The 16346-nt window shown below is 45.6% G+C and overlaps 1 protein-coding gene across 1 annotated transcript; it reads left to right on the forward strand.

Moving 5' to 3' along the window:
• The first annotated feature begins 1150 nt into the window (after nt 1-1150).
• Nucleotides 1151-15504, forward strand: LOC133137663 (uncharacterized). Its single transcript, XM_061256002.1, has 18 exons — nt 1151-1559; nt 1850-2011; nt 2558-2640; nt 3197-3335; nt 5678-5795; nt 6616-6732; nt 6875-6989; nt 7547-7693; nt 8676-8787; nt 9165-10654; nt 10756-10789; nt 11101-11134; nt 11677-12095; nt 12495-12664; nt 13175-13507; nt 14120-14230; nt 14399-14491; nt 15136-15504. Exons 1-18 carry the CDS (start codon nt 1526-1528, stop codon nt 15502-15504), a joined length of 4080 nt encoding a protein of 1359 aa, XP_061111986.1. The 5' UTR covers nt 1151-1525.
• The last annotated feature ends 842 nt before the right edge of the window (nt 15505-16346 follow it).

The raw sequence follows: 16346 nt of genomic DNA on the forward strand, positions 1-16346 counted from the left end.
AAATAAAACACAGGAAAGGTACAGTATGGGACCGTTAAAAAGCATATATGTGTGTGTTGAAGTGAAGGTTAGCTCTTCGCCCTGTCTGTATTCCAGCTGTGATATCTCATCTCGCAGTCTGCCCAAGGATTGGAGGACTGTAAAACAAAAACTTTTTTTGTTCAGAGAGAGGAGCTCAGAGAAAATGTATTGGAGAGAATAGAGCAGTGCCATCTGACTGCAAAAAGGAACCTAATGTGGTAAAAATAAGTTGTGTTTGGTGACTTGGTAAAACAAGGTGTGTGTGTGTGTGTGTGTGTGTGTGTGTGTGTGTGTGTGTGTGTGTGTGTGTGTGTGTGTGTGTGTGTGTGTGTGTGTGTGTGTGTGTGTGTGTGTGTGTGTGTGTGTGTGTGTGTGTGTGTGTGTGTGTGTGTGTGAAAGAGAGAGCGAGAGAGAAAGAGAGAGGCGGGGGAGAGGTGCTTGCAGTTCTTGTGCATATGTCTATGGATGCTTGCATGGGCATTTCTGTGTGTGTGCGCGTGTGTGTGTCCTTACACACATGGAAATTGCTAACCCTGAGCACCCCTAGAGAATGTCTGGCTGGAATTTTTTCCTTTATCTCTACACAGTCTCTCCATTCCAAGGGCTGTGCTGTGATGTCTCCATGGTGAGGCCTAGATCTGTAAACATACCCTTTAATAACAGCTGACAATCTGCTCTTTAACAACATTTTAATACAAATCTAAAAAAATGTGGAATACAGAGACAAATTTTATTTTTAAAGACCCATTTTGTCCCAAATGTTATGGGGCACACTATGTTCTAGGATTAGAATGAACTTTTTTTTTAAGTACAATGGCCAATGAACAAAACTAATTTTATCCCTGCACCTTAGGAAGGCACAGGTTCTGCCTTACCTTTCCTTAACCTCGTCCATCAAGTAGAGCGCAGAAGTATATTGGTCATCACTATATTAATGGTAAATGGTTGGAATTTATATAGCGCCTTTATCCAAAGCGCTGTACAATTGCTACTCATTCATCCGTTCATACACTGACACCCCAACGGTGATTGGCTGCGATGCAAGGCACCAACCAGCTCGTCAAGGGCATTTGGGGGTGAGGTGTCTTGCTCAAGGACACTTCGACACACACAGGGCGGGAATCGGACCGGCAACACTCTCCGACTGCCAGACGACTGCAGACAATGTCGCTCCCATTAATAATTTACTCTAGCTAATAAAATCTACTTCTGTAGAGCAAAAAAAAGGCTTCAGAAAAACAATCAGTAATAACTACATTTCTTGTAAATGTATATACTGCACAGTTTGAACATCAACGCAAGAGCTGATGTTTGGTTTTCAGGCGGCCGGTTCAATGGGAATACGGCCGTAAATCTATAGACATCAACAGTTAAATATCCATTGTAAACATTTCACTTTGGACTAACTAGCATACTGGCCAACAGGGGAGGGGGATTCTATCAACGTAGTGACCCATTTTTTCGACATTTTAGTTGAACATTGGTTTGATGGCGTGCAGTGAACATGGACGCACGGAGCCCGGCAACTTTTAGCATGGGTAAGCAACTTTTAACTTTTCATTAACTGTCTCTTCATTTTTTTATTTCATCTTAGACTTTACTTAATTAAGTCCCTAGAGCGGCTTGAGAAGCTGGATAAATTGAGAATAACGTAGCTAACCATGTTGTTATAATAGCATTAGCCAGCAGCTGGGTAACGGATGGCTTGCAGCCAATTACGCCAAGAGTAAGTCAAAGCCTTAAATGCATTTTGACTAGTGTTACTGCATGGCTTATCTGCCTGGTCATTACAACTGTGCTACTGGAGCTCGTTTCATATCTTCTCCAGTGGAAGAGCATGGTGATCGTGGGCCAACTTCACCGCCGCGGCCAGTATCGTGTTTGGAAAAATGTGGCGCGTGCGGAACAAAACTGGTGCCAGATCGAAGTCCTCAACTTTTACCGTGTTTACACTCCTTGTGCCAGCAGTGTGTCCGCGTGGATCGCAGAGGTAAGTCACGTCTTCGCAGCGGCGGCGGCAGTGTGGTTTGTTTATAGTCAGAGGCGAACGGACTACCTTTATCGATCGAACTATGACTAATTTTATTTATTTATTTCTGCATGGCAAGCAAGTCCATGTTCTTTTCCATTCCGACACAGTGCGGGGCCATACGGTGGAGGTCATATGCTGCAAATAAGTGGCGGTCGAGTCGAGGGCTTGGGAGTGGAGATGCGAACGCGGAAGGGGGGCGGGGTGGGTTGCGATCGCAGACGCGGCCGGGGGTCGGGTTGCAATTAATCGAGGACTTGGCTTCTGTGGTTATCAGAAAATGCCGCTGCAACCGAAAAGGCACTTTTGCTGTCTCTGGACAAATTGCATACGGTTCAATCTGGTCAGGTGCCAAAACGAGTGAACATACGATACCGTAGATTACCCGTCTCCACACCACGACTAATGACGAATAGCTGCAGGCGTATAACTTGCTCTTGCTGTTAATATTAATTACTTTATTTTATTTTGTCATAACGGCCTCTTCTACTACCCCTGTCTGCCCAGAATGTCCAGTGTGTGCTGCGGAATACTCGCTTACCGAAGTTATCGATGATCTCTTCTTCAAGCAATCCCAGCAAAGTACTCAGGTGAGGAGGGTGTATGGGGTGAAGAGAGCTCCATCATCACCAGCCCCATCATCACCAGCCCCACAATGTTTAAAATGGCAGATCTTGGTTTTGGGAATGGTAAACAACATTGTCCTGTCCGTTAATTTTTTGTCGTTAAAAAGATGCAAGGGCAAGATTCACGAATCATTTCTGAGAGTTTTTGGAGTCGACTTCGGAATTGTCCTAAGGTTCTAATATTTTAATCTATTCAGCCACTGCTAAGCACTTTGTGAGGTCTTAAAAGAGAATATTAATAGCAGAAATGACCAACACGTGATCACTGTTTCAAGGAATTCTTAAACATTTTGGAACTCATCCTTCATGATCTGATGATTCTGAAATTCCTGTTCTTTCCCTCTCTCCACTCACTCCATCTATTTATCCCCACCCTTTCCCCTTGTTTTGATCTCTTTCTCTCTCATACTCTCTCTCCCTCCCTCTGTCCCTCTCTCATACTCCCCCCCTCTCTCCCTCTCTCCATCCCTCTCTCTTCTGCCTCTCTCTCTCTCTCTCTCTCTCTCTCTCTCTCTCTCAGTGTGGGGGCTGTTGGGAGGCAGAAGTGGGAGGCTGGTGTGTGGAGTGTGGGGAGGCACTCTGCCCAGAATGCATCTCTGCCCATAAGAGGGTCAAGATGACCCGAGAACACACCATCCTGTCAGAGAGGCCTGCTACAGGTACGCTCGTCCTCTTAACTACAGTTACGCCCATCCTCTTAACTACAGGTATGCCCATCCTCTTAACTACAGGTACGCCCATCCTCTTAACTACAGGTACGCCCATCCTCTTAACTACAGTTACGCCCATCCTCTTAACTACAGGTACGCCCATCCTCTTAACTACAGTTACGCCCATCCTCTTAACTACAGGTACGCCCATCCTCTTAACTACAGTTACGCCCATCCTCTTAACTACAGGTACGCCCATCCTCTTAACTACAGGTACGCCCATCCTCTTAACTACAGTTACGCCCATCCTCTTAACTACAGGTACGCCCATCCTCTTAACTACAGGTACGCCCATCCTCTTAACTACAGGTACGCCCATCCTCTTAACTACAGTTACGCCCATCCTCTTAACTACAGGTACGCCCATCCTCTTAACTACAGGTACGCCCATCCTCTTAACTACAGGTACGCCCATCCTCTTAACTACAGGTACACCCTGCTTCTACCTGTACCTCCTACAGGTACACCTGTCCTCTACCTGTTGCAGGTGTTTTTCAATGACTAGATTAATTAAACGTATTTCAAATATTTTCTGCTTTACGTTCTTATAGGCCTATTGGTATTACGTTACATTACATTACATTATTGGCATTTGGCAGACGCTCTTATCCAGAGCGGACGTACAGTTGATTAGACTAAGCAGGAGACAATCCTCCCCTGGAGCAATGCAGGGTTAAGGGCCTTGCTCAAGGGCCCAACGGCTGTGCAGATCTTATAGTGGCTACACCGGGATTAGAACCACTGACCTTCCGTGACCCAGTCATTTACCTTAACCACTACGCTACAGGCCGCGCTGTGGTAGTCATTTTATCAGCACAGTATGCCATTTTGTTGTTGTAACTGCCTGCATCTAGTAAGCACCCCCACCATTTTCAGAAGCACCCTGGGTAGTTTTGTGCCGGAATCAGGCCTGTCCAGGACTATTGTACCCCCCCCCCCCCCCCCACAGAGACACACACACACACACAGACCCCCGAGGTAAAAAGAAACAATAGACTGTTAAGCCCCTTTCACACATGGAACCCATGGCACTGTTGGATTCAGTTAGTTAGTGTCTTTCCCCATTCACACGTGGGCCTGTGGAATGGGAGACCTTGGTGTTCCCACAGTAGGTAACACCACGTCAAGCAAAGGCCGTGCCATCATTGTTTCTTCTATTCCTAAAATGCTCAAATTTCACTTGCGAAATCACACAGTACAGTTGGAGGAACATCTTACACAGAAAACAAACTGAAGCTGATGCGGAAAATTACCGGGACGTTTATGAGTTAAAATGCACAGGAAAGGGGCTTTTGAGTGATTTCCCCCCTCCCCCACTGACAAACAATCCTTTGGTAATGGAGGTAGTAAATAGGCTGCCACTCTAAACCCCCCCCCCCCCCCAGTGGGGACAAATGACTCACAAAGGATATCTGGAGCCACCATCTTGTAGTGGTAGTTTAATAACTGTCTGGGCGTTGTAATAAACTATGTGTCAACTTTACAACAACATCAGAACTGTGCATCATAGGGGCCTGATTCACAAGATATTATATATAAAAAAACAATTCTGATTAAAAATCAAAAAAACATTAGGGCCTGATTCACAGACACTGATTAAGCCCAGCCCTAGTAAATTCATTTTTGAATGGAGAATCCATGACTAAGCTTAATCTGTGTCTGTGGAACCAGCTCATGTTGTCCTGCGTTGCCTTGGTTTGTGCTGAAGTCTAGGACTCGGAAATGTACTGTCCTCTCAGGTCCTCTTCGCACTTGTACTTGTGTTTGATCTGCACTTCGTTGTACGTCGCTCTGGATAAGAGCGTCTGCTAAATGCCACGTAATGTAATGTAATGAAGTCATGTCCTGTTAGAACAGCAGGCCCTGTAACCCGACACTGACCTGGCCTGCTGTGGACCCGTGCAAATTAGCCTGGTCTGAACTACATTACATTGTAGGCATTGAGCGGACCCTCTTATCCAGAGCGACGTACGACAAAGTGCAAAGTGCATACCTATAACCAGGGACAAGTACGCTGAAAGACCCTGGAAGGGAAGTACAGTTTCAACTGCTAAGAATACAACAAAGATAAGGCCTCGTAGATAAATCTGACAGAGGATTATATCTATAAAACCATTTTTATACAACACAGCACTAAGGAATAATATACACTTATGTAGTAACAACAATACACAGCTTACATAGCCAAACAAAAGCAATAACATTGCAATAAAACCATTCTAGTGAACACAACTTTAATAATAATAATAATTGAAGAATTATAATAATATTTTTTCTGTCTTTCTTTTCAGTCTCCGTGCCGACAGTGTATTGCTCGACTCACAAGGAGGAGCGGGTGGAGCTTGTCTGCCAGACGTGCGATCAGCCGACCTGCCGTGAATGTCAGCTGCTTTTTCACCGGAACCACAGGTGTGATCTCGGGCACCGCGGTACCTGCACAACGGCAACATGGCAGGAGTGTGTGTGGCTCGGCAACAGTGACTTTCGTGGACTGTTTGGTCTCCTCCGTTTCCCCTTCCTGCACCTGCCCTGCCCTCCCCTCTCTCTCTCTCTCTCTCTCTCTCCCACTCCCTGCCCCCCCCCTTCCTCTGAGAAAGGGGAAACTCCTTGCTGCCCAGACCTCTGACTTGAGAGACTCAATTTCTTGTGCTCATCCACCAGCTTTGCTGCCTCCCTCGTTTAGCAGTTTAGTTTATCAACACACAAAAAAAGATTCAGAATTCATGGTTGAGATTAACGGGTGTAATTTATGTCATAGAACACCACAAAAATGTGGTTCAGTAGAGGGAACTGCATCTAGAAAACTCTCAGTGAAACTCTTGATGGATAGGTGGTTAAATTTTATTTTTGGGTGAACTCACTTCCACTAATTTGTGAAATCTGCAGATCTAGTGATCGGTTGGAATGAAAACCAGCGTACTCGTGGCCCTCCGAGGCACATTACATGACATTACATGGCATTTAGCAGACGCTCTTATCCAGAGCGACGTACAACGAAGTGCAGATCAAACACAAGTACAAGTGCGAAGAGGACAGTACGGTTCCGAGTCCTAGTGTAACCATACAGATACAATCGGGACCCATCAATACATCAACTTCCAAACTAGCATACCACAGTTGGCAGCTAGAACACCCCGAGGCACATGACCGGTCACCGCCACTGTATGGTGTTGCGAGTGCCCCATCTGCCACAGCGGAGCGTGGGTTGATGGTCTCCCGTCTCTCCCAGGTTCCAGTTTCTCCATGAAGCGGCAGCAGAGGAGAGGGATCGGATCAGATCTCTGATGGACGACCTGAGGCTGAAGAAACGTGCAGTGAGGACGAGCCTGTCGGACCTGGACACCAGGTCGGTCGCAAAGGACTCGTTTTCTTACTCGATTCTATGCTCTCCTATGCTGTTCGAAAGATCAGATTGCATTCCTTATGAGGCTTTCTCCCACCCATTTCTGTCTTTGACCTTTGACCCTTGACCCTTGACCCCCCCCCAGGCTACTGGACCTGAAGGACCTGCAGAACACACTAAACGATGAACTGAAGGACACGGTCCTGGGCATTCGGCATGCACTGCTGAAGCAAGCCACGAGCCTGTCTCTGGAAGTGCAGGTACCGCTGATTTACATGCCTACATGCACAATAATTACACATCTGTTTTTGGCACAAAATCCTGTGAACAGTGTGAATGGCTGTGATGATGCTTTTCTTTAAAATGGGGACATAGTGATTATGTATATAACAGTTTTATGGTCTGGCTCAGGGATCATCAAAGCACGATCCTCGAGGTTCGAGGAGTGCTGGCTTTCCACGCTCCCTTTACCTGGGAGAATGGTGTGAAGGCAGTGAAGGAAGCCAATCAGTAGAACTAATTGTTCAGTTAAGTATCTGGGAGAAAGGAAAACCAGGGCCTGGATTTGAGGTCCAGATTCGATGATGGCTGATCTGGCTAGTCATTGTTTTTTTTTCAAATCTGTTAAACCATTCAAGCTCATTCTTCCTCTTTTTGCTTACTGTCCCCCATGACACACGCAAATGCCCTTTAGCCCCTTCTGACCCCACCTTCACGGGGGTCCCAAAACCTAGCTCTCTCAGCTCCCAGGGGGAGAACTGCATGTAATATATCCATCATCATACAAATAATAGGTATGTTGTGGTTGACTGGCCAGAACCTGTGTGGTTTGGAGAAAAAGAACATTCTGGAAAGGCAGGAGGTGCTGAAGAAGCTAGAAGAGCGGCAGACCTACCTCCTGACTTTCACAGACCGAGCCCTGGACACGGAGGGCTTCTTGGCACCATCATCCTACACACAGAAGGTACATTATATTACATTATTGGCATTTGGCAGACGCTCTTATCCAGAGCGACGTACAGTTGATTAGACTAAGCAGGAGACAATCCTCCCCTGGAGCAATGCAGGGTTAAGGGCCTTGCTCAAGGGCCCAACGGCTGTGCGGATCTTATTGTGGTTACACAGGGATTAGAACCACCGACCTTGCGTATCGCAGTCTTTTACCTTAACCACTACGCTACAGGCCGCCCAGTTACACCCCAGCATACGGGAACATGAGCCTTCCCCGGTCTGAGGATCTCTTTGCCATGTGCACTCAAATCGAGGTCCTCGAGGTTCTGAGAACTTTTGGTTTTCCACACTCCCTTTACCCGGAAGTCGTAAGCGTGAAGACAATCGGGCCAACCAGAGCGCTACTATCGGAGAAAAGAAAGCCAGGGCTGAATTCAGATTGGATTTGAGGGGCCGGATTTGGGTATCTGCTCGATGTGCTTCATGACTGTGTCGCGATTTTGGGGCTGTTTGGCAAACAATTATTTCCCCATCAGCGACTGGGACTGGGTGATGGTTAAAAGGGTTGTTTTTTGCATTAAAAATTCATTCAGTGCTGCACTAAAATAATAAAAACACCTATGCTCTATTTATGCAAGACTTATCTATAGACTTATCTACATGCACTTTTGCCAGATGCATGTGATGCCAATTTTGATGGATTAACGCTTTCTAATATGCGAATAGTAATACGATGTGATTACATCTTCTTCTTTTTTTTTTACTTGAGTTAAGATGACTGTTGGTTGGTTTAGAACCTTCATCTTTTTGTGGAAAGTGTTTGTTACAGGAGAATGAAGGCCTCGTCTTTGCATACAGCTTAGGGTCCTGCTTACCTCCTTAGTCCCCCACTACAACTTTTTCGATGCCCTTGTTAAAAAAAACAAACAAAAAAAAAAACATATTTTTCCAGGGTGTTCTAACATCTTACTCTTGACTCCATCCACCACCCCCAGATTCAGTCGCAGCTGCATGATGTCATGTCCCAAGACGTCTCCCCAGGAGATGCCATGATGAATTTGACCTTCCACTGCGCACAGGACACCTACAGTCAAATGGCCGCATTTGGTGGGTTCCCCTCTTGACTGACTGCAACTGTTAACGAGGACTCCTTACTCTGACCAGATTAGCTGTGGGGCTCAAACATGCCTGTAGGACTCTTCCCAACAACCCATCGAGGCATATTTTTACTAGTACTTTTTTCTTTCATTGAAAACTACGACTTTCTCAGGCATAGTCCAATTGAGATGCAATTAATTTGTGATTCTCCATCTGATCAGGTTAATGTGGTCACATCAGGTCAAGGATCCCAAACTAAACCAGTTTCAAGATATTCAAATGGTACATGTAACTTTAAAATTGTGAATGTTCTTGTCAGTTAAATTTCAACATGCTATGACAATATGTCTGTATATTCTTCTTGCTTCCCTGCTTGTTTTTTTTAGGTAAAATCGTGACTGAAACGGTCCCATTTGCTTGTACAAACAATGAGAATGCTATCCACAACAAAAACCAGAGTTTCTCAACTGCCAAAACCCCATCTACATCCTCCCTCATGCCTCTTACAGACATTGACAACTCTCTCGCTTCCTCTCATAGCCCTGCTGCTTCCTCCCTTAACCTTCCTTCTGCTTCTTCCCAAACTTCAACAACTTTAAACGCTGATCCTTATACTCACAATTTGACACAACTTTCTTCTCACAGCACTCCCACTCCCACATTTGGTTCTCCCCAAATTCAAACAGCATTCTCCTATATCTCAACTACTTCCTCTTCCATCCCTCCCACTTCCTCTTCCATCCCTCCCACTTCCTCTTGCAACCCTCCAATTTCCTCTTCCATCCCTCCCTCTTCCAGCCCTCCCACTTCCTTTTCCAGCCCTCCCACTTCCTCTTGCAACCCTCCAACTTCCTCTTCCATCCCTCCCACTTCCTCTTGCAACCCTCCAATTTCCTCTTCCATCCCTCCCACTTCCTCTTCCAGCCCTCCCACTTCCTTTTCCAGCCCTCCCACTTCCTCTTGCAACCCTCCAATTTCCTCTTCCATCCCTCCCACTTCCTCTTCCAGCCATCCCACTTCCTCTTCCTGCCCTCCCACTTCCTCTTCCTGCCCTCCCACTTCCTCTTCCTCTTACAATAGTCCTGTTCTTTTCCAGAGGCTGTGCCCTTCTTCCTTCACCACTCTCACGACTCCAGCTGTCTCCCTCACTCAAGTTTCACCAAACACTTCTTCCCAGCAACTGATTCTGCTTTACCTCCTTTCTTCCTTACCTGTCATAACTGTACCTCTCTCCTTACCTGTCACTCTGTATTCTGTCCCCGTAAACTCTGTCCCTGTAGTCACCAACCCTCTTATGCCAAATGGCAAAGCAAAAAACCCAGACAGTCCTGCCGTCCAAACTGCTGCCAACAGCCCCTGCAGCCAAACATTACCAACAGCTTCTCAGGCGGTCATTCTCTCAAACGCTCAGGGTTTGCGTGAATGTCTGGTGTTGGACCCAGTCGCCGGTCTTGCCTCGCCCACAAAGGACCAGACTCCCCGTGGAATTTGCTTGACATCTCCTGTGAGAGCGCTGGCGGACTCTCCATGTGAGAGTGCTCCCCCTGCCGGTCATGAGCAGGAGCAATGCGAGGACCCTACTGCCGCTGAAAATGAGCCCACGTCCACCGTGGCCGAGGCCGACAGCCGCGAGTCTACTGGGGATCCCGGTGAGGAGGCGACGCCTAAACCCGATGCGACTTTGGCAGGTGGGATAACCGCTCCCAAAGCCATCGACGACTCGCCAGTCGACGGGCTGTCGGTCAGCTCCTTGCATTCAGCTGGGGTAGACCTTCAGATGCTGGCCTGCTGCCCAGGTGACACGGGATCAGAGCCCCAAAACCCGGCCCAGGTCGTTTGTTTGGACCAGAGCGACCTCTTCCTCTGTCCTGTGGAGGTACGTGACTGTCCTGTCGTCCCGGTGCCATTTTGTTCAGCCCTCGATCTAGCCCACAGTTGCATCACCACTTATTTGTTGTTTTTATTTACATTCTGCAGGAAGATTACGACGAGTTGGATGCTGCAGATGTAGGTATGTAGACCTGGGGGTTCTTTGCTTCGGGGAAATTAACATTTTATTTGCATATAACTTCATTTGCATCAAACTGCAATAGTGTACATGAAGCTATATGCCCAGGTATACATGGGATGGGTGGAGGAGTTGACTGTCAACTCATGGACACAACATGTCCCCTTTGTTTGGTGCCCCCGCTGACAAATGGCGCCCAAAGCAACAACCCAGTTTTTCTATGCCTAGAACCAACGCTGGGTATACAACACACATTCGGCTCTCTCTCCATAGTCTTGATAGTCTACTTCTCTCTCCCTCTCCTTTCTCTCCAGGTAATAACCAGGAACCCAGGACGTCAAACAGGAGGTACTCATTTAAGTGATATAGTAGTAACAAGGGGCTTTAAAATTTGTCTCAAATTTTTAGCCTGCATTGGAGAGCATTTCACGTATAACTGCCAAAAGTACTGGTATGATCGTTGCAATCGTATAAATTCCCAGAGCAACATTGTGAAACTAATTTGGGTTGGTTAACCTTACTTGTTAACAAACGATTCCAAGTCTTATAGATTAGAGATTCTCGCTCTCAAAGTTCACCTGAGGTTTGTCAACTTGATTTCCCAGCCAGCTCAGATATCAATGTCATTGGCTGATGAGAGGGTTTTAGAACAGGTTTTTGGATAATTTCTTTCAGTGTCAGCAGTTTTGGTACCAATGCCGATGACTGTTGTAGTCTTGAAAAATTTAACACAAATTGTAAGTCCTGGGTTAAAGATGAGCCAGTTTCCCTCAGTGAAATTGCGGCCTGTTGACTCTTTCCATAATCATCATTTTAATAAGGACTGTTGTTTTTACTCAATAACCTCCTGTGATGCCAGTTTGGTCTCATCTAATCTCACCTCTGTTTAGACCTGCACCTATGTCCCATTTCAAAAAGCTGCCAGACTTTGTGTGCCAGTGGGTTCCTCCTTCCTGGAAGAAGAAATGTAGGAAGAAACGAGCAAAACCCTTCGCCGTGAATACCGTGCGCAACTCCACTGTGGCAAAGATGGACCGCAGGAAGACCTGTGAGGTGTCCATTGCGGAGGTAGGGAAGACCGATTGCAAGAATGTGGAGAACAGCGAAGTGGACGGTCGAGTCAACGACTACAGGGAGTTGGATGATTGCGGTGAGGTGGACAGTGCTGAGGAGACCGATTACAATGAGGAAACTGATGACAGCACCCAGATCAGTTACGCCGATGATAGCGACGGCTCGGATGACATCGAGGAGTCTGGCAGCTGGGAGACGAACGAAAGCCAGAAGACCGAAGACTTTGACACCGAGAGTAAGCAAAAAGGCCAACTCCCGTCGCTCTGTGCACCAGGACTGCTTCATCACGCTTTTTGCACAATGTTTTTATTAATGTGAGCAACCAGACTGCCTTGGCCCAGACACAGGTGGAGGTACATAGTAGTGGTTAAGGCACATGACTGGACTGGGCTGGACTGGGACCCGCAAGGTTGGTGCTTCGAATCCCGGTGTAACCACAATAAGATCCGCACAGCTGTTGGGCCCTTGAGCATGGCCCTTAACCCTGCATTGCTCCAGGGGAGGATTGTCTCCTGCTTAGTCTAATCAACTGTACGTCATTTCTGGATAAGAGCGTCTACCAAATTCCATTAATGTAAAAATGTAACGTGTCTTTCCCTCTCGGAATACATTTAATTCTCTCTTTCTAACTCAGGTGTTCAGAAACCCAGGGAAGAAAACAAAAGCCACTCAGTTCCCAAAATTTCTTTGGTACGGCTGCCTGTCTCCTTCCCCCTGCCGGGTGGCCCGCTACCCCAGTTCCGCCTCACCCTTGGCACCAACGGACAGGAAGTTCACCTGGAGCAGATCCCTGAGGAGGGCCAGGTGGGAGCTTCTCCACCGTGCTCAACTCTGGCCTGACTATGTTGGCTGTTGTTAGAGAGGTGAAAGGCGGTGATGATTCTTGGGGCCCAGTGCTTAGGGGTGCCCACAGTTGGAGTCCAGTAGGATGGGGGGGACCCCAAGCAATATTCTTTCAGGGGCCCCCAAAATGGCTGACCCCTGTCAACTGTACCAAAGAAGTTACTGATTACAGGGGTGGTCTGTAGCGTAGCGGTTAAGGTAAATGACTGGGACACGCAAGGTCGGTGGTTGTAATCCCGGTGTAGCCACAATAAGATCTGCACAGCCGTTGGGCCCTTGAGCAAGGCCCTTAACCCTGCATTGCTCCAGGGGAGGACTGTCTCCCGCTTAGTCTAATCAACTGTACGTTGTTCTGGATAAGAGCGTCTGCCAAATGCCATTAATGTAATGTAATGTAATTAAGTATCCAAGATATTGTGTGAAAATGTGAGGTTGACAAGATTTTAATTGAATGACTTAATGTTTTCCCAGTCATCATTCGCAAAATGTTCAAGTGAAAAGTTGGGCCGCATCCGATGGTCTTTGGAAAGGAAAAGGAAAGACCTTCCCCTCGACTGTACATCCAGCCCAGTCATGTCCAAAAGAGCCAAATCCATCAGTGTGCAGGGAACCACGGAGGAACACCTCTGGAAGATCTCGGAGGAGATCAGGGAGGAGTGTAAACAAACGAGCCCGGATGAAGACCGCATCAAACACATCCTGAAGGAGACCTTCAAGACCAGAAGGGCCTGGATAGACTTACAGCCTCCCAGCAAAATCCTGCCCATCTGCAAGCCCTACCCGTGTTTCAGACTGGGAACCTTTGTAAGCATTTAGCCCTTGTAATGTGCGAGATCACATGTGTGATCGTTACTGATCTTAAAGGTACAATAGGTTAGACTTTTGTGTTAAAACATTGTTACAAGACCATTGTAAATCCCTTCCTATCATTGAACATGTTGACTCACCCTCTGCCTGTCCTTAAATTCAGGTTTCAAAATATACAGTTGACGGCCCGACACTCTGTACCAAAACATTGTATAACTGTACAATAATTCAAGCTCATTTGTTGAAAATTGGTTCTAATTGCCACAGCCAATGCTGTTTCAGCGCATTTACAAAGATGGGGGAGGGATAAACACTTTTGTGGTAAGGTGCTTGTTGCTGCTATTCCTCTCTTGACCATTAGAAGTCCAAAATTATCAATTGTACCTTTAACCAAAAATTCTACTGCTTATGTAACAATCACTACTGGGGGAATGTTGATGAAGTCATGAACCCTCATGAATGGGTTAAACATGATGAATCTTCTGTTCTTGAATGTACATTATTTTGTATGTCTGGGGGGGGGGGGGTCCAAAATTATTGAGCAATAATATTTTGTTTGTTTTTTTCTACCGTATGGTTGTTTCTAATTGTTGCTCATTTGCTTTACAGATCATGTCGGAGTTCGCCATGCTGTTGGGGGAAAGTAAATTTGATGCCATTCCGCAGAGAGCTGACAATTTCCTCAGTATAATGGAGTCTATGATGGGAAAACAGAAAGAGGTCAATCTCTTGCAGAAAAACTTTCTTTAAAAAATATATATATATATATTTTTTTTTAAAGTGGAACGGGTGCTCTATTGCTTCGTATTTACGGAAGTGTGCAGGTAACCTCATGCACTGCTTCATTGCGTTGACTCACAGGACTTCGCATTGTTTTGCTTTTTACAGGGTGAGCTGAGAATGCTTCCTGTCCTCTCAATGATTGAGGAAAACACGAAGTTTGAAAGGGGAAATTCAGAGTCTGTCATTACTGTATGCAAGGTAAATGATCTATATGCACATAGTGCCAAGTCTTTTATTTTACATCATTACATTCCTACAAGTTCCCCTATATTTTATGTGGAATTTATATTTGTTGATGTGGGTTGATCCTACCAAACATTCTGCAAATTAATTGTAGGTAGCTTCTGAATCCTGTTGTAGGAATTCTGTTCATTGTTGTTCTAAATTCAGTAAACCTATTGTTAAATACCACTACCCCCTAAAATTCATGAGATTAGAGATCTTTACGGCAATGTCCCTCCAAAGGGTGGGCATTGGAGTTCTACGGTTGAATTTGAAGCATTGTGTAGACGGTGGACATCAAGATAGGACTAGCTGAGATTTCTCACTCGCCAAATAAACCAGACTCTTGTCTGCTACTTCATGTTGGATTTCCACAAAATACATAAGTAAATATTGTCACCATCACACTATAGAGATTTATTTCTTGGCTAAACAACGGGGTTTCGTCCGAAATCAGGAATCGCAAGGTTATAACCCATCATGAAATGTAATGTGTAGGCTTACAGTGTGTGGTGTGTATTAGTTAAACGTAATTAAATGTAGTGCGTTTCCTTGGAAGTGAAAAGGTACTGATCGTGCGTTTTTTGTAAATCGAGAAAACCGTTCCTCTCGATACGCAGGACGCGTCTCTCGATGACGCGCAGCTGGAGTCCCGCGAGACGGATCCTCCGCGGCTCGTCCTTCACGTCACCGACGGCCGCCTGCTGGACTCCTTCATCGTGGGGGACGCCATGACCGCTCGCGCCCAGGCAAACACGGTCCTGGAGGCCGTAATCACCCTGCTGGGAACGTACTATACGTTTCATCTGCAATATCCGCGAATATACTCCCAGGCACTTGGGTTCCTGCAGCAGCGTATGCTGGGCGATACGTACATGGGACCGAAATCAAACGGGTTCAAGTCCCTCTCTAAACAGTTTATAAAGTACAAGAAAAAAGCTATGGGCTACCCGAACGAAAACTCTTCGATGTTTGCTACAAGTGCATGACTTAAGAAGTGTCCAGCATTTTTATTTTTTTGTTATTGTATGGAGTAACCTTTTTAAATGTTTCGTAAATTCCTGTTTTGTTATTCAGTACTTCTATAAATGCGTATTTCTTACACCATAATTGTAAAAAATTTCTTGAAAGAAATAAAAAATAAAAATATTTGTCCTCACTGTAAAGAGAGGTCATTATCATTTTACAGTGACGTGAATATGCAGTATTATTGCATATTCGTCACACTAAATGATTTCAGATTTTTAGACAACATGTAATAAAGGGGACAAAGGGAACTTGAGTATATAACAATACAACTTTTTTGAATTAAATGAAATTTAACCCATATCACCCATGTGAAAAGGTAATTACCCCCTGGATTAAATATGACTGAACACAGACGGGCTTGACTGCAGCCAATCCTGTTGAATCTAAACCGCACTAATCAATGAACCTTACCATCAGAGTGAAGCAGGCACCACAACGCTTCCACAAGCACACTATGCCAAGATCAAAGGAAATTCTAGAAGTTATAGAAGCCATTTCTAAGGCTCTGGGACTTTCTAAGGCTCTGTTCTCCCTTTGGACACTCTCCAAAGGTAGAACACTTGAAACACTGGGGAATCTTCCCTGGAGTGGCCCGTCAGCCAAATTTTCTCCAAGAGAAGCATTAACACAGTCATGAGGTGTGAACTATATAATTTCAAAATAAAATGAAGTATTACTTTACATTTTTTTTTGTCTGTCTAATATTTATACCTATTTATATAATTTCTTGTGTTTCATTTTGGTATGTTTAGTCCTGCATATGCTTCATGTTCATTCAGCCTACTGGGGGGCATAATAAATA

This window comes from Conger conger, chromosome 9 (genome assembly GCF_963514075.1).
Source record: "Conger conger chromosome 9, fConCon1.1, whole genome shotgun sequence".
Taxonomy (NCBI): domain Eukaryota; kingdom Metazoa; phylum Chordata; class Actinopteri; order Anguilliformes; family Congridae; genus Conger; species Conger conger.

Bases quoted from the DNA above. Each gene is read 5' to 3' on its own strand.
- LOC133137663 (XM_061256002.1), top strand. From the start codon at position 1,526: ATGGACGCACGGAGCCCGGCAACTTTTAGCATGG. The intron at 6,990-7,546 runs GTACCGCTGATT...TTGACTGGCCAG, and splicing joins GCCTGTCTCTGGAAGTGCAG to AACCTGTGTGGTTTGGAGAA. The intron at 12,096-12,494 runs GTAAGCAAAAAG...TTTCTAACTCAG, and splicing joins CGAAGACTTTGACACCGAGA to GTGTTCAGAAACCCAGGGAA.